This window comes from Salvelinus alpinus, chromosome 4 (assembly GCF_045679555.1).
Source record: "Salvelinus alpinus chromosome 4, SLU_Salpinus.1, whole genome shotgun sequence".
Classification (NCBI taxonomy): Eukaryota; Metazoa; Chordata; class Actinopteri; order Salmoniformes; family Salmonidae; genus Salvelinus; species Salvelinus alpinus.
Genome location: NC_092089.1, coordinates 69,583,046 through 69,599,516, shown reverse-complemented (window position 1 = coordinate 69,599,516; position 16,471 = coordinate 69,583,046). Strand labels below are relative to the sequence as shown.

Below are 16,471 nucleotides of genomic sequence, written 5' to 3'. Positions count from 1 at the left end.
TAACCAATGTCATAGATTATCTGGCATGCCCAACTTTAATGGATGATAGGAAATGTCTGAATGCAAAAGCCCTAAATATGCCTTGTAAAACGGTTGTTTTGCTCACTAGGCCTATCTTATTTGATATTGTTTATTTCACTATTTGTATTACAATGCTTGCGTAGGTTATGTTGTGGGTAAAGCTGTTTTTAGAAAGCTGTTAGCCTAGTTCAAACGTCCAGTTGCTGACATAACAGGACATTGCATAAGCATGTGGGCGTGGGAGGAGAGGTGGCGTTTTGTTTGGAGAGATTTGCGTCATTATGCTGTTTTTCCAATACACGCACTGACCTCTGATTAGATCAGAGGTGAGACCACACCCTCTCCCTACCCTTAAACCCGCCCTCTTCCTGTTTTGTCATGAAAACTCGACTTTACAGATCAATCCATTGGCAGTTTGAATCAGGGGAATTCTTTGGGGAAGTTGCTTTAAATCTCTCAATATAATGCGTAATGTGGTTTGATTATGGGTATCTTTAAACGAATAATTACTAAGGATATATTTGTATTGACAAGATATTTTCCAGCCTCTGTATTTAGGGTTTTGAAATCCTCCTTCTTCGTTATCCACCCTCGAAACTCTAGTTCAAAGAGCCTGACAGAAATATGATGAAACATTTGCCGGCTACTTTGTTACTGATACAAACGTGAAAGAATGCCGCAGTGACCAACATTTTGTGTCTGTAGAATGATATCTCTATTTGTATGCAAATAGTTATTATTTGACAGGACTATCGAGTGTTGGGACTGAAGTGAGGCTATTACAGTAGCTTCTCACCGCTCTCTCGTTCATTTGGCCACACTAGTTGTGACAGAACCGGCGCGAGGCATGTATCCGGCTCGTCGGTGTTCGTTCCTTCACCGAGACTTGGCAGTGTTTTGTCTCTCCTCCCTGGGGCCGGCAGCTAAGAACCAGCCACCTCCGAAGAAATTATCCCTCCCGGCTCCACGGCACTGTCACATCGGAGGAGAAGACGGCAGACGCGGCAAGCCACAGGTGAAATCACGCGGCTCATCGCCCGCGTCAGCGAGCTCTATACCAGGTAGGCATTTTCAGTGTTCAGGAGGCATCTTATTAGACCTTTCTCATGTCTGTTTAAAAAAAATAACAATTATATAATACATTTTGTTGGGTTCAGTTTAAATAACATTCTGAACAATATAGCCTACGGTTGGGAGGGGTGTATTTCTCGTTTGGCCAGAATTATTATTCAAACCGATTAGGCCTATGTGAAGTCTCATGCGCTTCTAGATCCTCAGATATTCAAAACGTGGTAAATATGTAGTAGAGGCTGAATCATTACCAATTTGTGTGTGTGTGTGTGTGAGAACTGGTTTGTTGGGGGGGTTTTGGATTGTTTTTAGTTTGTTTGCCCCACGTCACTTCCATAACAATGTTAGTTCAAGACTTTAATTTCTGGCACTTTTTATTCATTTTAAAGGTAGAATGGGGGCTAATGAACAGCGATGTAGTCGCGTCACTAAACCTTGGTCCGAATTGAGTCTCCTGTGCTTGAGTCACAAGTCCCTATGGCTGAAGTCTGAGTCCCAGTGCTCAAGTCTGACTCATTGGGTCCACATTAACTCAAAATAAAGTTAGTGTAGTGGCAAGAGGAATTTAGTAAAAACATTTTAGCTATCCCTTTTTCTTTCTTTCTGTCCCACCAAATGTTTGCATAAAGGCTACTGGTAATGTTACTAGGACCACGATCAGTTGCAAACCATTCTTAAACGTTGCAGATAGAAATTCCATGAGTAGAGCCAAAGTTATAACTTATTCAACATGTCAGAGAGGCATGTTTGTTCTATATAACTTAAATCTGAACGTTACAAAACATTGCATCCTGCTGAACACGCCCCAGGTTGTTAGCTATAGCTATCTAATGAGGTAACATGGCTGAAGAAGGTGTAGCCTAAACATGGTTAACTGTCCGATCCTCAAGTAGCCTAGTTTTTAAATGGTCCTGGATAAATGTAAAATGCTGCATGCCAATTCACAACAGACAGACAAAACGTAGCGCTGGTATTTTGGGTCATATCTTTTGAACGGTAAGGAATCAAGCTGTTTTCTCTGAGGAAAAGAGGGAGACTATTGGCTTACATAACCTGGCTATGAAATGCAGTGAAGAAAGTGGGAGGGTTGAGCAAGACTACAAATTCAAAGAGAGAGAAACATAGCTAGACTGTTTAATGAATTAACTCAATGTTATTATTGTTTTTAATTTCGTAAAGCAGCTTGCGTTTCTTAACCAGGCAAAGTGTAGCTAACTAGAAAGCTGGTGGTGATGGGGATGTAGGCTCCACTCCGGATTATGTCTGCCCACACTCACCACTTCCGTGTGCTGGGTGTGGCAAGTCCCTCCCATTGCTGAACAGAACTGTGCATCTATGCTGCTATTAATTGTGCTTATCTCTTTAAACTCTTGTCGAGTCCATTTAGTAGTCAGATTTTAGTCAGTCAGATAATTTAATCTCGTTTTAGTCAACTGAAATGAAGAATCATTTTTGTTTAGTGATAGTTTTTTCTAGGTCTATTTAGTCAGTTATAATCAATTCCCACTGAAAAATAGGTGTTTGACGAATATTTTAGTCACTATAATTGTTCACAAAATTGACCAGAACAGCATTACTTAACAACCGTGCCACTGAGAGGCTCAGGGTTGACCTCTTCGGCATCTCAAGGGGGTCTCCTTTCCTGTGGCCTTTCTCCCTCACGCTGCTTGTCCTGGACAGCTTCTTCACCGCAAAGGACTGGACCAGTAAAAACAGTCCGAGGGTATTCCATAGAAATAAAATGAAATTTTGTATGGGTAGGCTATTTCCTCCTAACATACAGGTTTGCCTCTGCCTCATTGATTTTGTACCACCTGTCTAGTGTGTTTCAAGATACCATTGAGTAATTAGGGTTATGGTGATATGAGAGAATGCCAAGAATGTGCAAAGCTGTCAAGGCAAAGAGTGGCTACTTTGAGGAATCTCAAATATAAAATATATTTTGATTTGTTTAACAATTTTTTTGGTTACTACATGATTCCATATGTGTTCATAGTTTTGATCCCTTCACTATTATTCTACAATGTAGAAAATAGTAAAAATAAAGAAAAACCCTTGAATGAGTAGGTGTCCAAACTTTTGACTGGTACTATATATATATATTATACATTTCATTGTTGGACATTTAAAAGGGTAGGTAACATAATCGTAACGACCAGGTTTTTATTAAAAAAATATATTTAACTAGGCACGCCAGTTAAGAACAAATTCTTATTTACAATGACGGCCTACCAAAAGGCCTCCTGCGGGGATGGGAGCTGGGAATAAAAATAAGTTAAATAAAAATATAGGACAAAACACACATCAAGACAAGAGAGACAACACTACATAAAAAGAGACCTAAGATGACAGCATGGTAGCAACACAACATGATGGCAACACAACATGGCGGCAGCACAAAACAGGGTACAAACATTGTTGGGCACAGACAGCAGCACAAAAGGGCAAGAAGGTAGAGACAACAATACATCAGGCAAAGCAGCCACAACTGTCAGTAAGAGTGTCCATAATTGAGTCTTTGAATGAAAAGATTGAGATAAAGAGTGTTTGTTTGTTGCACCTCGTTCCAGTCGATAGCAGCAGCAAACTGAAAAGATGAGCGACCCAGGGATGTGTATGCTTTGGGGACCTTTAACAGAATGTGACTGGCAGAACAGGTGTTGTATGTGGAGGATGAGGGCTGCAGTAGATATCTCAGATAGGGGGAGTGAGGCCTAAGAGGGTTTTCTAAATGAGCAACAACCAGTGGGTCTTGTGACGGGTATACAGAGATGACCAGTTTACAGAAGAGTATAGAGTGCGGTGATGTGATCTAATAAGGAGCATTGGTGGCAAATCTGATGGCCGAATGGTAAATAACATCTAGCCGCTCAAGACCACCCTTACCTGCTGCTCGAGAGCACCCTTACCTGCCCATTTATAAATTACTTCTCCATAATCTAGCATGGGTAGGATGGTCATCTAAATCAGAGTTAGTTTATCAGCTGGGGTGATAGAGGAGCGATTACGATAGAGGAAACCAAGTCTAGATTTAACTTTAGCCTGCAGCTTTGATATGTGCTGAGAGAAGGACAGTGTACTGTCTAGCCATACTCCCAAGTACTTGTATGAGGTGACTACCTCAAGCTCTAAACCCTCAGAGGTAGTAATCACACCTGTGGGGAGAGGGGCATTCTTCTTACCAAACCACATGACCTTTGTTTTGGAGGTGTTGAGAGCAAGGTTAAGGGCAGAGAACGCTTGTTTGACACTAAGAAAGCTTTGTTGTAGAGCATTTAACACAAAATCCGGAGAGGGGCCAGTTGAGTATAAGACTGTATCATCTGCATACAAATGGATGAGAGAGCTTCCTACTGCCTGAGTTATGTTGTTGATGTAAATTGAGAAGAACATGGGGCCTAGGTTAGAGCCTTGGGGTACACCCTCGTGACAGGCAGTAGCTAAGACGGCAGATGTTCGGACTTTATACACTGCACTCTTTGAGAGAGGTAGTTAGCAAGCCAGGCCAAAGACCCCTCAGACACCAATATTCCTTAGCCGGCCCACAAGAATGGAATGGTCTACCGTATCAAGAGCTTTGGCCAAGTCAATAAAAATAGCAGCACAACATTGCTTAGAATCAAGGGAAATTATGACATCATTGAGGACCTTTTTAAGGTTGCAGTGAAACATCCATAACCTGAGTGGAAACCAGATTACATACCAGAGAGAATACTATAGACATCAAGAAAGCCAGTCAGTTGATTATTGACAAGTTTTTCCAACACTTTTGATAAACAGGGCAAAATAGAAATATGCCTATAACAGTTAGGATCAGCTTGATCTCCCCCTTTAAATAAAGGACTAACGGTGTCTGCCTTCCAAGCAATGGGAACCTCCCCAGAGAGGAGAGCTTGGTGAGTATATGGGCAGCAACCTTAAAGAAGAAAGGGTCTAAACCATCTGACCCAGATGTTTTTTGGGGGTCAAGTTTAAGGAGCTCCTTTAGCACCTCGGACTCAGTGACCACCTGCAGGGAGAAACTTTGTAGTAGGGCAGGGGAAAAAGAGGGAGGAGCATCAGGGCTAGTCGCATTAGAAGGGTGGGAGATGAGGAAATGTTGGATGGGCAAGGAGGCATGGCTGAGCCAAATAGGAATCTTGACTTAATGAAGTGGTGATTTTAAAGAGCTCAGCCATGTCCTTCTTGTCAGTAACAACCACACAAACGTTAAGGGACATGGGCAGGTGTCAAGAGGAGTGTTTATTCTCCAGGTCTTTAACCATTTTCCAGAACTTCTTGGTGCTAGACCCACAGAGAGAGAACTGCTCCTTAAAGTAACTAACTTTGTCCTTCCAGATAGCCTGAGTGCACTTATTTCTCATTTGCCTGAACGAGAGCCAGTCAGCCTGAGTATGCGTGTGCCAAGCCTTTCGTCAAATGCAATTCTTGAGGTGGAGTAACTCTGCCAGATCACGGTCGAACCAGGGGCTGAACCTGTTTTTAATTCAAATGTTCTTTATGGGGCGTGTTTGTTAACAATATCACTGAAGATATCAAGCTGATTCTATACCAATTTACAGAGGCCAGGTCATGAAGGAAGGCTTGCTTATGAAAGTTTTTTTTAGCAAGTGTCTATGACAAATCAGAACAGGACGTTTCACTGAGCAGCCATTACAAACACTGTAAAACAGTGATCACTAAGGTCATTACAGAAAACACCAGACTAGTACCCATCATGATTATTTGTGAGGAGAACATCGAGGAGAGTAGCATTTTCTGGGTGTTTGGAGTCACCTTGTGGGATTGGTAATAATCTGAGAAAGATTTAGGGAGTACCATTGCTTTAGGACTTGGTCAGGTAGTTTAAGCATGTCCCAGTTTAGGTCACCTAGCAGGACAAATTCAGACTTAGTGTAAGGGACCAGGAGACAGTTTAGGGCAGGTAGGGTACAGGCCGGTGCTGATGAAGGACGATAACACCCCGCAACAGTCAACGAAGAGCTATTTGAAAGTTTAATGCTTAAAACCAGCAAATCAAATTGTTTGGAGACAACCGGGCACTGACGGTGATCCTTGGTAAAGATTGCCACTCCCCCACCTTTGGAAGATCTGTCTTGCCGAAAAAGGTTATAATCAGAAAGGTTAACATCAGTATTCAAAACACTCTTTCTTGACCGCGTCTCAGTAATGACCAAAACATCTGGATTGGAGCTGTGAACCCACACTTTCAACTGATCCATTTTAGGTAATAAGCTTCTTGTGTTAACGTGCAGAAAACCCAGGCTTTTACGAGAGCAGAAATCAGTGAAACAGATATCAGAGCACAAGTCAGAATTGGGGCTAGCAACAGTAGATGGGCCAGGCTGTACATGCACATTTCCAGATATCATCAACAGTAAACCAATCAAGGCACGGCAGAGGACAGGGAGAGCTCTGCAGTGTTGATTTATGACATTTGAATGTGCATTAGATGGCAACAGGATCATAATATACAGCAATTTCATCAGGTAACATGCAAGGATTGTTTTAAGGTGGGGATATGGTTCTTCTGTTGCAGTCATGCGCAGTGTTCTTGGTTGGTCATCAATCGACAAGATAATTGAAAAAAAACATGCTTATTTTATTTCATAATATACATCATTTAAAACAGTTCTATTCACAACGGTATTCAGAGACAGACATTCCGTAAATACTAGGAATAGATTGTCCGCCATCTATGCGTTATCCAGACAGAAAAGAGAAATGGGCAAAATAACATTTTGATTTAGAGCAATAAAGAAATTGAATAAATTAACTGAGCAAACCAGAAACCTTTCAGTATATACATTTAAACATTATTTTAAAACAATTTAAATATAATACATAGAAATGTTGTGGGACTATAGTAGATGAAGAATCAATATTTTTTAGATTGAGTATTTATTGGGTCATTATGTTAGTATATTATGTATGTTTGTAATAGTGTGTTATATGTGAAAATGTGTTCGTATTATAAATTGTATTTTAATGTATAAGGACTCTTGGAAGATTAGTCCAAATGGGGACTAAAAGAGATCCAAATCAAATCAAAAACATGAATACAAAGCCAGCGAGAGGTGGTTAGAATAGGATGGGGGGCCAAAAGTCTGTGTAACCAATGGTGTCAGCGTCCCGAGTGTGAGAACAAACAGTCTGTCCCACGGTAGGGTAAACAAGAATGTTCATAGTCAACAAAGCATGCAAGAGTCATGAGGCAAACTAGGAAAATGCACAAGACAAAAAATAATTACGACTTGGGGCTAGCCATTGTAAGTTCAGAGTCGCTCGCCCCATACAGTGCCTGTGTGCTGGAGGCGAGCGACAGCTTGGTAGAGCGGGGGGAGTGTGGTGGAGGTACCTGTACCAGACAGGGGGAGACAAGCCATGGCAGACGGTGAACAGATCGCCAGGTGGAATCCAAGCAGCAGGCAGCGGGAGTAGGAGTCACACCCACTTGGGAGAAGCTTTATTTCTGGAGGCAGATTTCTTGTAGAAAATGTCAGTGGATGGCTCTGAACAGCAGGAGGGTGCTTCAGGGCCTCTGGATTTGGAAGGGGTATCTTGTGAGACTCCTGCCATGTGTTGGGCTCAAAGGCTTCGATACCTTTCACTTCACGCCTCCGTGCTAATTGAAGTTGTATCTGGTCTGTCCAAAATTAGGTTGTAGGTTTGGCGTTTTGATCTGGAGTGAAGGTTATGCTGTGGAGGGTAGCATCTGGTAACAAATGGATTTGCATTAGTATACACATCAAAAGTCCCAATGCAAAGTTACACCTCACTTTTTTCTGTTTTTGGAGTTATTACATAAAACTGATCAGAATGCCAAAGTCATGTCAGAAAATGTTTTTCACGGGAGTGATGTAAAATGGAGGACCCGGCAAGCCAGCTAATTCCTAAAGAATGTTAGCTATATGCAGTTATCTTAGCCAGCCAGCTAACTTTAGCTTTTTAGCCAACTAGATATTAGCCAGCCTAGCCAACCATCACGGTTATGGTCGGCAAGCCAGGGCCCATCAACTGGAGACCAGCTAGAACACAACTAAAACATAACCACAGACCACAAGCAAAGAGAGAGCAGAGACTTACAGATTGTTGGTTGGGGCCCATCCAATAGTGAAAGAGGGCAGGCTGAGTTGGCTACCAAACCCAGGGGAGGCAGGTGCTTCACCAGGCCGAGGGAGAGTCGGTAAGGGAAATCCAATAGCTATATAGTGAGAGAGAACCAAAATAGATAGATTCCAGATGTCAGTCAAATAGCGCACTAGCACTAAGCCAAGGTGGGAAAGGTTACAGAACTCCCATAGCCTACTTCAAAGAGAACATGCCAAAAAGTTGACAAGACAAAATAGAGAACAGACAAGGTACTACACAATTAGTGCAAGAAGGCATAAGAGCCTGCCGTGCTAACGAGTTCTCACTAGATAACACAGCCACAAAGTCCGTGAAGAGCTTGAGCTAGCTACAGAGTTAGCATATGAACTCGGGAGCACAGAGTTGATTCTCCATATGACGTTGAGAAATGGTGTATAGTGCAAACTCATGCTTCCTACCCTTTTTAAAGACTGTAAAATCACCAGGAAATCAAATCAGTGATTTTAATTTAGGAAATCTGTTCCCAATGTAAGCATGTTTGAAATCATTGTTTTTGTCATACTATATCTGTTTGGGCTTCTTGCAGTCAACTTGCAGTGTACAAATGATTTATGATGTTCCGACCTCCACTCAAGATCCCTGGTCTAGCCTATAACCATTTACTGTAGTATAAAAAAGGCTGGAGATCTGGTATGCTTCCTGTGCCATCTCTATTCAACCACTCCGCTAAATGGCTCCAACAAGACAAAAGGTTAGACCAAAAAATAAAAGGTGACCTCATTACAGTTATGCAACACTAATCTCATTAACTGGCAGAACACCTTTTCCTACCCGTGGTGACTGAGGAGGAGATCAGAAGGGTTGAGTTATTTTAGGTTCTGTCATGTCCGTAAAATCAGGTCATGGTGAGAGAAGCCCTTGTACCTCTCAGCTAACAGTACACTGATATATTAATGTCTAGAGTGTGGATGAGGGGGTTTCATCTAAATGAACCCACTATTCCTCTGAGGATTTACCATTAAATGATTTTATTGGTTTGACTCCACCAGTGGGTTAAACTTATCTAATGACGATGGGGTATAAAGTATAAACCAAAAGAGCTTAATTTGGTTTCTTCTTTGGAGTGCTGCCTGTTTTAATGAGATTAGTGGTGCATAACTGTGTTACGACTCGAGAGCTTTCCTTATTAAAGCTAGAATCCTAACTTGCTACATCCATTGTGGACTTTGATTCTTGAAGAATATAACTTAAATGTCTCATGAGCTTAGTTCAACTGTCGTACCCCATCAGAACCCAAAATATAAGATTGTTATATTCCAATGTTTGTAAATGTAAACAAATACTGTTGCCTCCAAAACATGGTCAAAACTATAATTTTGATATCATAGATGGTCAGTTCTTGCATACATAGCTCTCACTTTGAATATGAGTGCTTACATTTCTCCAGGTTCATCCCTCAGCTGTTTACCAAAACACAGGCGGGTTGACCACTTTTTTACATTTCAATTAAGGAGTCCAGAATGCACACAGTTAGATTTTTCTTGTGTGTTTTCTTACCTATATTATTAGTTTTATTACTGCATTGATGGTAAAGAGCTCACAAGTAAGCATTTCACTGTACTGTTTTACACCTGCTGTGTCCTGTGCAAGTGACAATCATTGAAACAAGCACACACTCGGACTCAGGCGCACACGCTCAGAAACACTCTGAAAATGAGGGGGCCAGGCTATTTTGCTGTTACCCTTACATCTCCCTCCTGTCCATGGACAGGAGTTCAAGGGGCATTGGGGGCCAGACCCGCTGCTTCCCAAATGTTTTAATTTTAGTCTACCTGGCTACCTAGTCTCATGCTCCCATCCTTCATTTGATAATTGCCTGGAGCAGTCATGTGATTGTCTCATTCAACGCTGATGTCACCGACATTCCTATGGAGAGATTCTGCTCTCCAGTTGAAATGTAGGCCCGTAGATAGAGCTGGCCTGCTGTGCTGTCAATGCAGTATTTTTATGGAGAACAACAGATTTTAGGTCTACAGTATAATTGAGTAGGCCTACATACCAATTATTGAAGCGGTTTCCTTCGTCTCCTTTCTTTTAGCTTTTGTCCTCTAGGGAGATGGTAAGTAAAGTAAGTATAGCCAACTGAAAACACAGATACAGTCATGTTCTTTCTCAGTTGAGTCAGAAACATAATGTCCACTCCACCGGTGTTTCCAGCTATTTTCAACCTTATGTTTGGGAAACGCCTACACTCGGATGCCACATACCGTATGTACATTCTACATAGTGTACATGTAGCAGTTCAATACTCGTGCTGAATGGGGCCCTGAAGCATTCCAGTGTATGTGCTCTATGAGCAGCAGACTGAGTCAGCTTATTGAATCACATTCCACTCAGTTGAGTCTCTCCTCTATCACACAGATTAACTAAGGACAAGCCACACTAATCTCATTTAATTTGGTCATTTGTGGTGTTTGTGTGCCATAACTCTATGCGAGTGGTTGTATGCCATGTGTGTGACCCTCACGGGACAGTTATAATAAGCCATTGTGGCAAGCCAGATGAGCAGTGTGGGGATGAAGAGAGGAGAGTGGGTTTGACACTGGTCTATTCAGGAATGCTCGGTAGCTCGCAGAATCCTCATCTCTCGAAAACTCTCTCTCTCTCACACACACACACAGAGCAGTCCAGTCTCTTATACTTTCACACACACCGAGCAGTCCAGTCACATCCGCTTGCTCCGGAACATTCTTTCACGTCAATACATCGGTTTCAGAAGAGTCCAATCTCTCTCAGGAGAAAGAACCCCTGGAGAAAGAGAAGGAGAGAGAAACAGAAGAGGTGAGAGAGTGCTCTATGTAGCGCCATGGAGACAGCCTGGACACTGGGTCGAGCGTGAGTCAAAAAGCAAGATTTTAAAAAGAGGGCGTGTGTGATTCTTCTCCATCGACGCTTCGTTTTCTTTGTGAGTAACTGTCTGTCATCTATCTACTCAATCGGAAACACTGAGTGTTCGACTGAGAAAATTGTCTGGACCATATTTAAGAGAGCTCTAAGAAATAGTTGTAAGAAGATGTGAAGATATGTGTTCACATCTGAAAGGTGTCTGTAGGTTTAAAAAAATACATGTTTCAGATGAGAATAAGTAATAACTCCAGAATCAAAACTGCAGCCCCACTAGAGGTCAGCAAATGGTGGCAAATAAATACTGTGCTCTTCCTCCCTGCTTTTCTCTCTCTGGAGAAGTTTATAGTGTGTAAACATGATCCTGCACTAGAACACTGTGTCCTGGGTATTGAGTAACTCGCCAACCCCTGCCCCCCCCTGCACTCCAAACCTCTGTGTGTGTGGACAACTCAAGTGTGTTACTGTCCACCTTCCACTCCCCTGTGTGTTTTCCAAGTGTCCGGATACATCGGTCTGTCAGCTCCACCTGACATATGACTAGCCATGGTAATGACCTCATATCCTCCCCCTTCCTTTCTCTCCCTTCCCTTGTCCTCCCATCAGTCTCACACAGACTAACTGTGTCTAAACAGTCACGCTGTCACTAGCTGGAATGTCACACTGACACAGAAACAGAGGGAGGGACTGAGACAGAGAGGGGGAGAGACTGAGTACGACAAACTGAAAGCAGCAGAGAACCAAAGTGGAAGGAGTCGGATTGTCCGAAAATCGACTGAGGGGGGGGGTAAATCAGAAGAAACTGAAGTACAAGGAGGAGAAAGACAGTGAAGAAGTCATCAAAACGGAGAGAGGAATAGAGCTAGAGAGTAGTGCTGCTGTTCTCCGACACCGAGATAAACGAGACAAAACAGTGGTGAGGATTTCACTAAACCACAGTGACGTACGTAGTCTAAGGATGGAGATGATCGGTTTGACCACAGTTCTATCAAGCTTATTTATGTATGTCTCTCTTTAGATCCACTCTAACTATTCTTTTTCTAGCTACTCTCGCTCACAAAATGGCTTCCAAGGAACGCAGAGGATGAGTCTGAGCCTAACTGACGAGGGAGTGTCTGCCTGTCTGTCGTCCTGTGAATGTGCTAGCCTTTTTAATCTGTGGGCATTGTTTTGGTAAACGGAGCAAAATAATGTATCGCTGTTGACCACCTAAGAGCATATTGCATGCCACATATTCAAGTGGTTACAGATGATTTATTTAGTCTGATTCAGACATGGTCTTTCGTGTGAGAGCCTGAGAGACACAGTCTCTGCTGACTGCAGGGTAACATGACAGGACTCATGTTTTACAATGTCTCGAGTGTGTGTGTGTGTGGGCGTGATTATGTGCGCACACTGTATGTGTGCAGTGTTTTGTATTTCTCTAATATGTTGTCTCCTTGTCCTCAGTGTGTCTGATGGGCAGCAGTAGCAGCAGCAGGCTGTTTGGTACCCTGGCCCAGACCCTGAACAGTGCTCCACTGGCCCAGCAGGACTACGACCCAGAGCAACAGGACTCAGACCAGGACCCGGAGGGCCTGGAGCAGGCCGACCCAGACCAGCTGCTCAGGGAGTGCGAGAAGATCCTCCAGAACCGGCCGGCCCGGCCACACAGGGACCTGGTCTACCCTGCAGACCCAAAACAGCAGCACCAATACAGGAACAATGAGCAACAGCAAACACCATCCATACGGGTCATGACATGGAACATCCTAGCTCAAGGTACATAGATCTCTGATAGATGATAGAGTACTATAGATTATAGAAGACCACCAGAGCAGAACATGTACTGTATGGGTACCTTCCTAATATTGAGTTGCACCCCCCCCCCCCCCCCCCCATTTTGCCCTTAGAATGGACTCTACAAGGTGTCAAAAGCGTTCCACAGGGATGCTGGCCCATGTTGGCTCCAATGCCTGCCACAGTTGACATGTTGTATTGAGTTTGGCTGGATGTCCTTTGGGTGGTTGACCATTATTGATACACACAGGAAACTGTTGAACGTGAAAAACCCAGCAGCGTTGCAGTTCTTGACACAAACCGGTGTGCCTGGCACCTACCATACCCCGTTCAAAGGCACTTAAATATTTTGTCTTGCCCATTCACCCTCTGAATGGCACACATACACAAACCATGTCTCAATTGTCTCAAGACTTAAAAATCCTTCTTTAACCTGTCTTCATCTGCACTGATTTGAAGTGGATTTAACAAGTGGTGTCAATAAGGGATCATAGCTTTCACCTGGATTCACCTGGTCAGTCTGTCATGGAAAAAGCAGGTGTTCTTAATGTTTTGTACACTCTATGAATATCCAAGACTCTAGCTCTCAAGACTTCAGACCATGATACTGCTCAGTGCTCACAATGGCTTTCGATCAGAAATGGGGAGAAGTGTACAATGCTATACAGTAATGTCTACTAACCGTCCTCTCTCCTCCTCTCAGCTCTAGGGGAGGGTAAGGATGGCTTTGTGCAATGTCCTCTGGATGCTCTGAACTGGGCTGAGAGGAAGTACCTGATCCTGGAAGAGATCCTCACCTACCGCCCTGACATCCTGTGTCTCCAGGAAGTGGACCACTACTACGACACCTTCCAGCCCATCTTGGCCAGCCTGGGCTACCACAGCACATTCCTGCCCAAGCCATGGTCCCCCTGCCTGGAAGTGGCCAGCAACAACGGCCCTGACGGCTGCGCGCTCTTCTACCGCCGTGCCCGCTTCGGCCTCCTCCACACCTCCCACCTGCGCCTCTCTGCCATGATGCTGCCTACCAATCAGGTGGCCATCGTGCAGACACTGCGTTGCCGGGAGACGGGCCAGAGGCTGTGCGTGGCTGTGACCCACCTGAAGGCGAGGAGCGGCTGGGAGAGGTTGAGGGGGGCCCAAGGGGCTGACCTGCTGCAGAGCCTTAAGGCTATCACCTCGCGGGCGGCTGTGTCAGACCCAGTCAGTAGGGGACCTGGGGGAGGGAGTGGGACCGAGGGGGTACCTCTGATAGTGTGTGGGGACTTTAACGCTGAGCCCTCGGAGGACGTGTACAGGCGTTTTATCTCCTCCCCCCTGGGTCTGGACTCCGCCTATAAGCTGCTGAGTGCAGACGGGCAGACGGAACCGGCCTACACTACCTGGAAGATCCGTCCCTCAGGAGAGAGCTGCAGTACCCTGGACTACATCTGGTACTCTCACGGTGCTTTCACTGTGGACACCCTGCTGGACATACCCACTGAGGAACAGATAGGACCTGACCGCCTGCCCTCATACCACTACCCCTCCGACCACCTCTCACTGCTCTGTGATGTCAGCTTCAGGGAGCCCAGGGATCAACCTCATAGGCTGATGTAGGTTGCCTATCTGAGGCTTCGGGCAATAGGGTCCTAGTTCAGGACAGTGCAGGAAGAATCGACTGGATAAAACAACGTGTGGGAGTGTGATACTGGAAAAGTGAATGCTTATTTTACTTGAACTGGTGCTGAAATTTGATTCTGCAGAATTGAGAGTAGTTATTTATTTTTTAAACCAGTACTTGTTTTCTGTCAAGTGAGATGTTATCCCTCATGATTGTTTTTCTTCATATGAAGTGTATAACTGGTTTTAAAGGAACTGGAGAATAGGACCATATCAATACTGTAACTGCTATTATTTTCAGTGCTGTGGCAGCAAGAATGCCAATGAGCATGTCAAAATAAAATACTTAGACATTCTGACATCTTGTTTTTGATTTTTGTTCATGTCATGTTTACTTATTTATTTTAGTGTTTTAATACTTTGGGTAGTTCTGTATGTTCATATTTAGTGATGGGGGGATCGATACAGTTATATTTTATTGTATGTGTGGGCAATGTGTCGAATTTAGTCAAAGTAAAAATGAATTTCTTATTTGATCTAATATAAATTTTGCAATCCTTAGGTTGTTACGACTGTCCTGATTAAATGTGATGCACGTGACATCCCGGCAACACTTTATATCTAAGATGAACATGTTGTAATTTGAGACAGTCTATGCATATTCAGGAGGGTAGCGTAACATCTCACTCCATTGATTACAGGCAGTTGACGTCAACAACCCTCATCAAATATTAAAATAACAAGATGTATCCACCAATCCAAAGAGAGGAATAGGCAGGAGTTTGACAGCCCACCATTCTGCTCTGTGGACAACAAATCCGGTTGATAGGGCGGAGACATAAGCATCTGGCTCTGCTTGGCTGACCCTTTAAAACAGTCAAATGTATGTGGCAATTGTTTTTGTTTTGCTTCTTCTTTGTGAGCCAACATGTTTTCAGCACGTACTTCCATGACTGATTTAAAACTAGTTTTGTCATGTCTCTCTGCAGCAGACATATAGTGAGCAATATGTTTGTAACATCAAATCGCAGTATAGAATCGCGAGAATCTCAATACATGTCGTATCGGCACCTAAGGATCGTGATGGTATCGTGAGGTTGCTGGAAATTCCCAGCCCTGTTAATATTGTTCATGACACAATGTCCTTGATGTCAAATTCGCCCAGTGTATTTACTAAATGCTTAAGCACAAACCACAAACATTCAGAAAAATCTCTCTCACTCATCCCCCGTCTTTCTGGCTGGTGCATAGGCAAGCACTCCACTTCTGATGGTTTCAGGCCATCTTCTCCACTGTGACCCAGCTCTGCTGATGATGATGTGACCATTGACAATATAACAGGTTTTATATATACAGTGGGGAGAACAAGTATTTGATACACTGCCGATTTTGCAGGTTTTCCTACTTACAAAGCATGTAGAGGTCTGTAATTTTTATCATAGGTACACTTCAACTGTGAGAGACGGAATCTAAAACAAAAATCCAGAAAATCACATTGTATGATTTTTAAATAATTAATTTGCATTTTATTGCATGACATAAGTATTTGATACATCAGAAAAGCAGAACTTAATATTTGGTACAGAAACCTTTGTTTGCAATTACAGAGATCATACGTTTCCTGTAGTTCTTGACTAGGTTTGCACACACTGCAGCATGGATTTTGGCCCACTCCTCCCTACAGATCTTCTCCAGATCCTTCAGGTTTCGGGGCTGTCGCTGGGCAATACGGACTTTCAGCTCCCTCCAAAGATTTTCTATTGGGTTCAGGTCTGGAGACTGACTAGGCCACTCCAGGACCTTGAGATGCTTCTTACGGAGCCACTCCTTAGTTGCCATGGCTGTGTGCTTCGTGTCGTTGTCATGCTGGAAGACCCAGCCACGACCCATCTTCAATGCTCTTACTGAGGGAAGGAGGTTGTTGGCCAAGATCTCGCGATACATGGCCCCATCCATCCTCCCCTCAATACGGTGCAGTCGTCCTGTCCCCTTTGCAGAAAAG

The 16,471-nt window shown here is 43.6% G+C and overlaps 1 protein-coding gene across 5 annotated transcripts; it reads left to right on the top strand.

Annotated features, from left to right (window-relative positions):
* Nucleotides 1–406: 406 nt before the first annotated feature.
* nocta (nocturnin a) lies at nt 407–14,828 on the top strand. 5 transcript variants are annotated; one of them, XM_071398744.1, is made up of 3 exons: nt 407–1,082; nt 12,538–12,849; nt 13,571–14,828. In XM_071398744.1, exons 1-3 carry the CDS (start codon nt 869–871, stop codon nt 14,464–14,466), a joined length of 1,422 nt encoding a protein of 473 aa, XP_071254845.1. In that variant the 5' UTR covers nt 407–868; the 3' UTR covers nt 14,467–14,828. The 5 variants fall into 5 exon arrangements, with proteins under 5 accessions (XP_071254845.1, XP_071254848.1, XP_071254849.1 ...); XM_071398747.1 differs by lacking the exon at nt 407–1,082 and adding an exon at nt 10,339–11,149; XM_071398748.1 differs by lacking the exon at nt 407–1,082 and adding an exon at nt 11,233–12,031.
* The last annotated feature ends 1,643 nt before the right edge of the window (nt 14,829–16,471 follow it).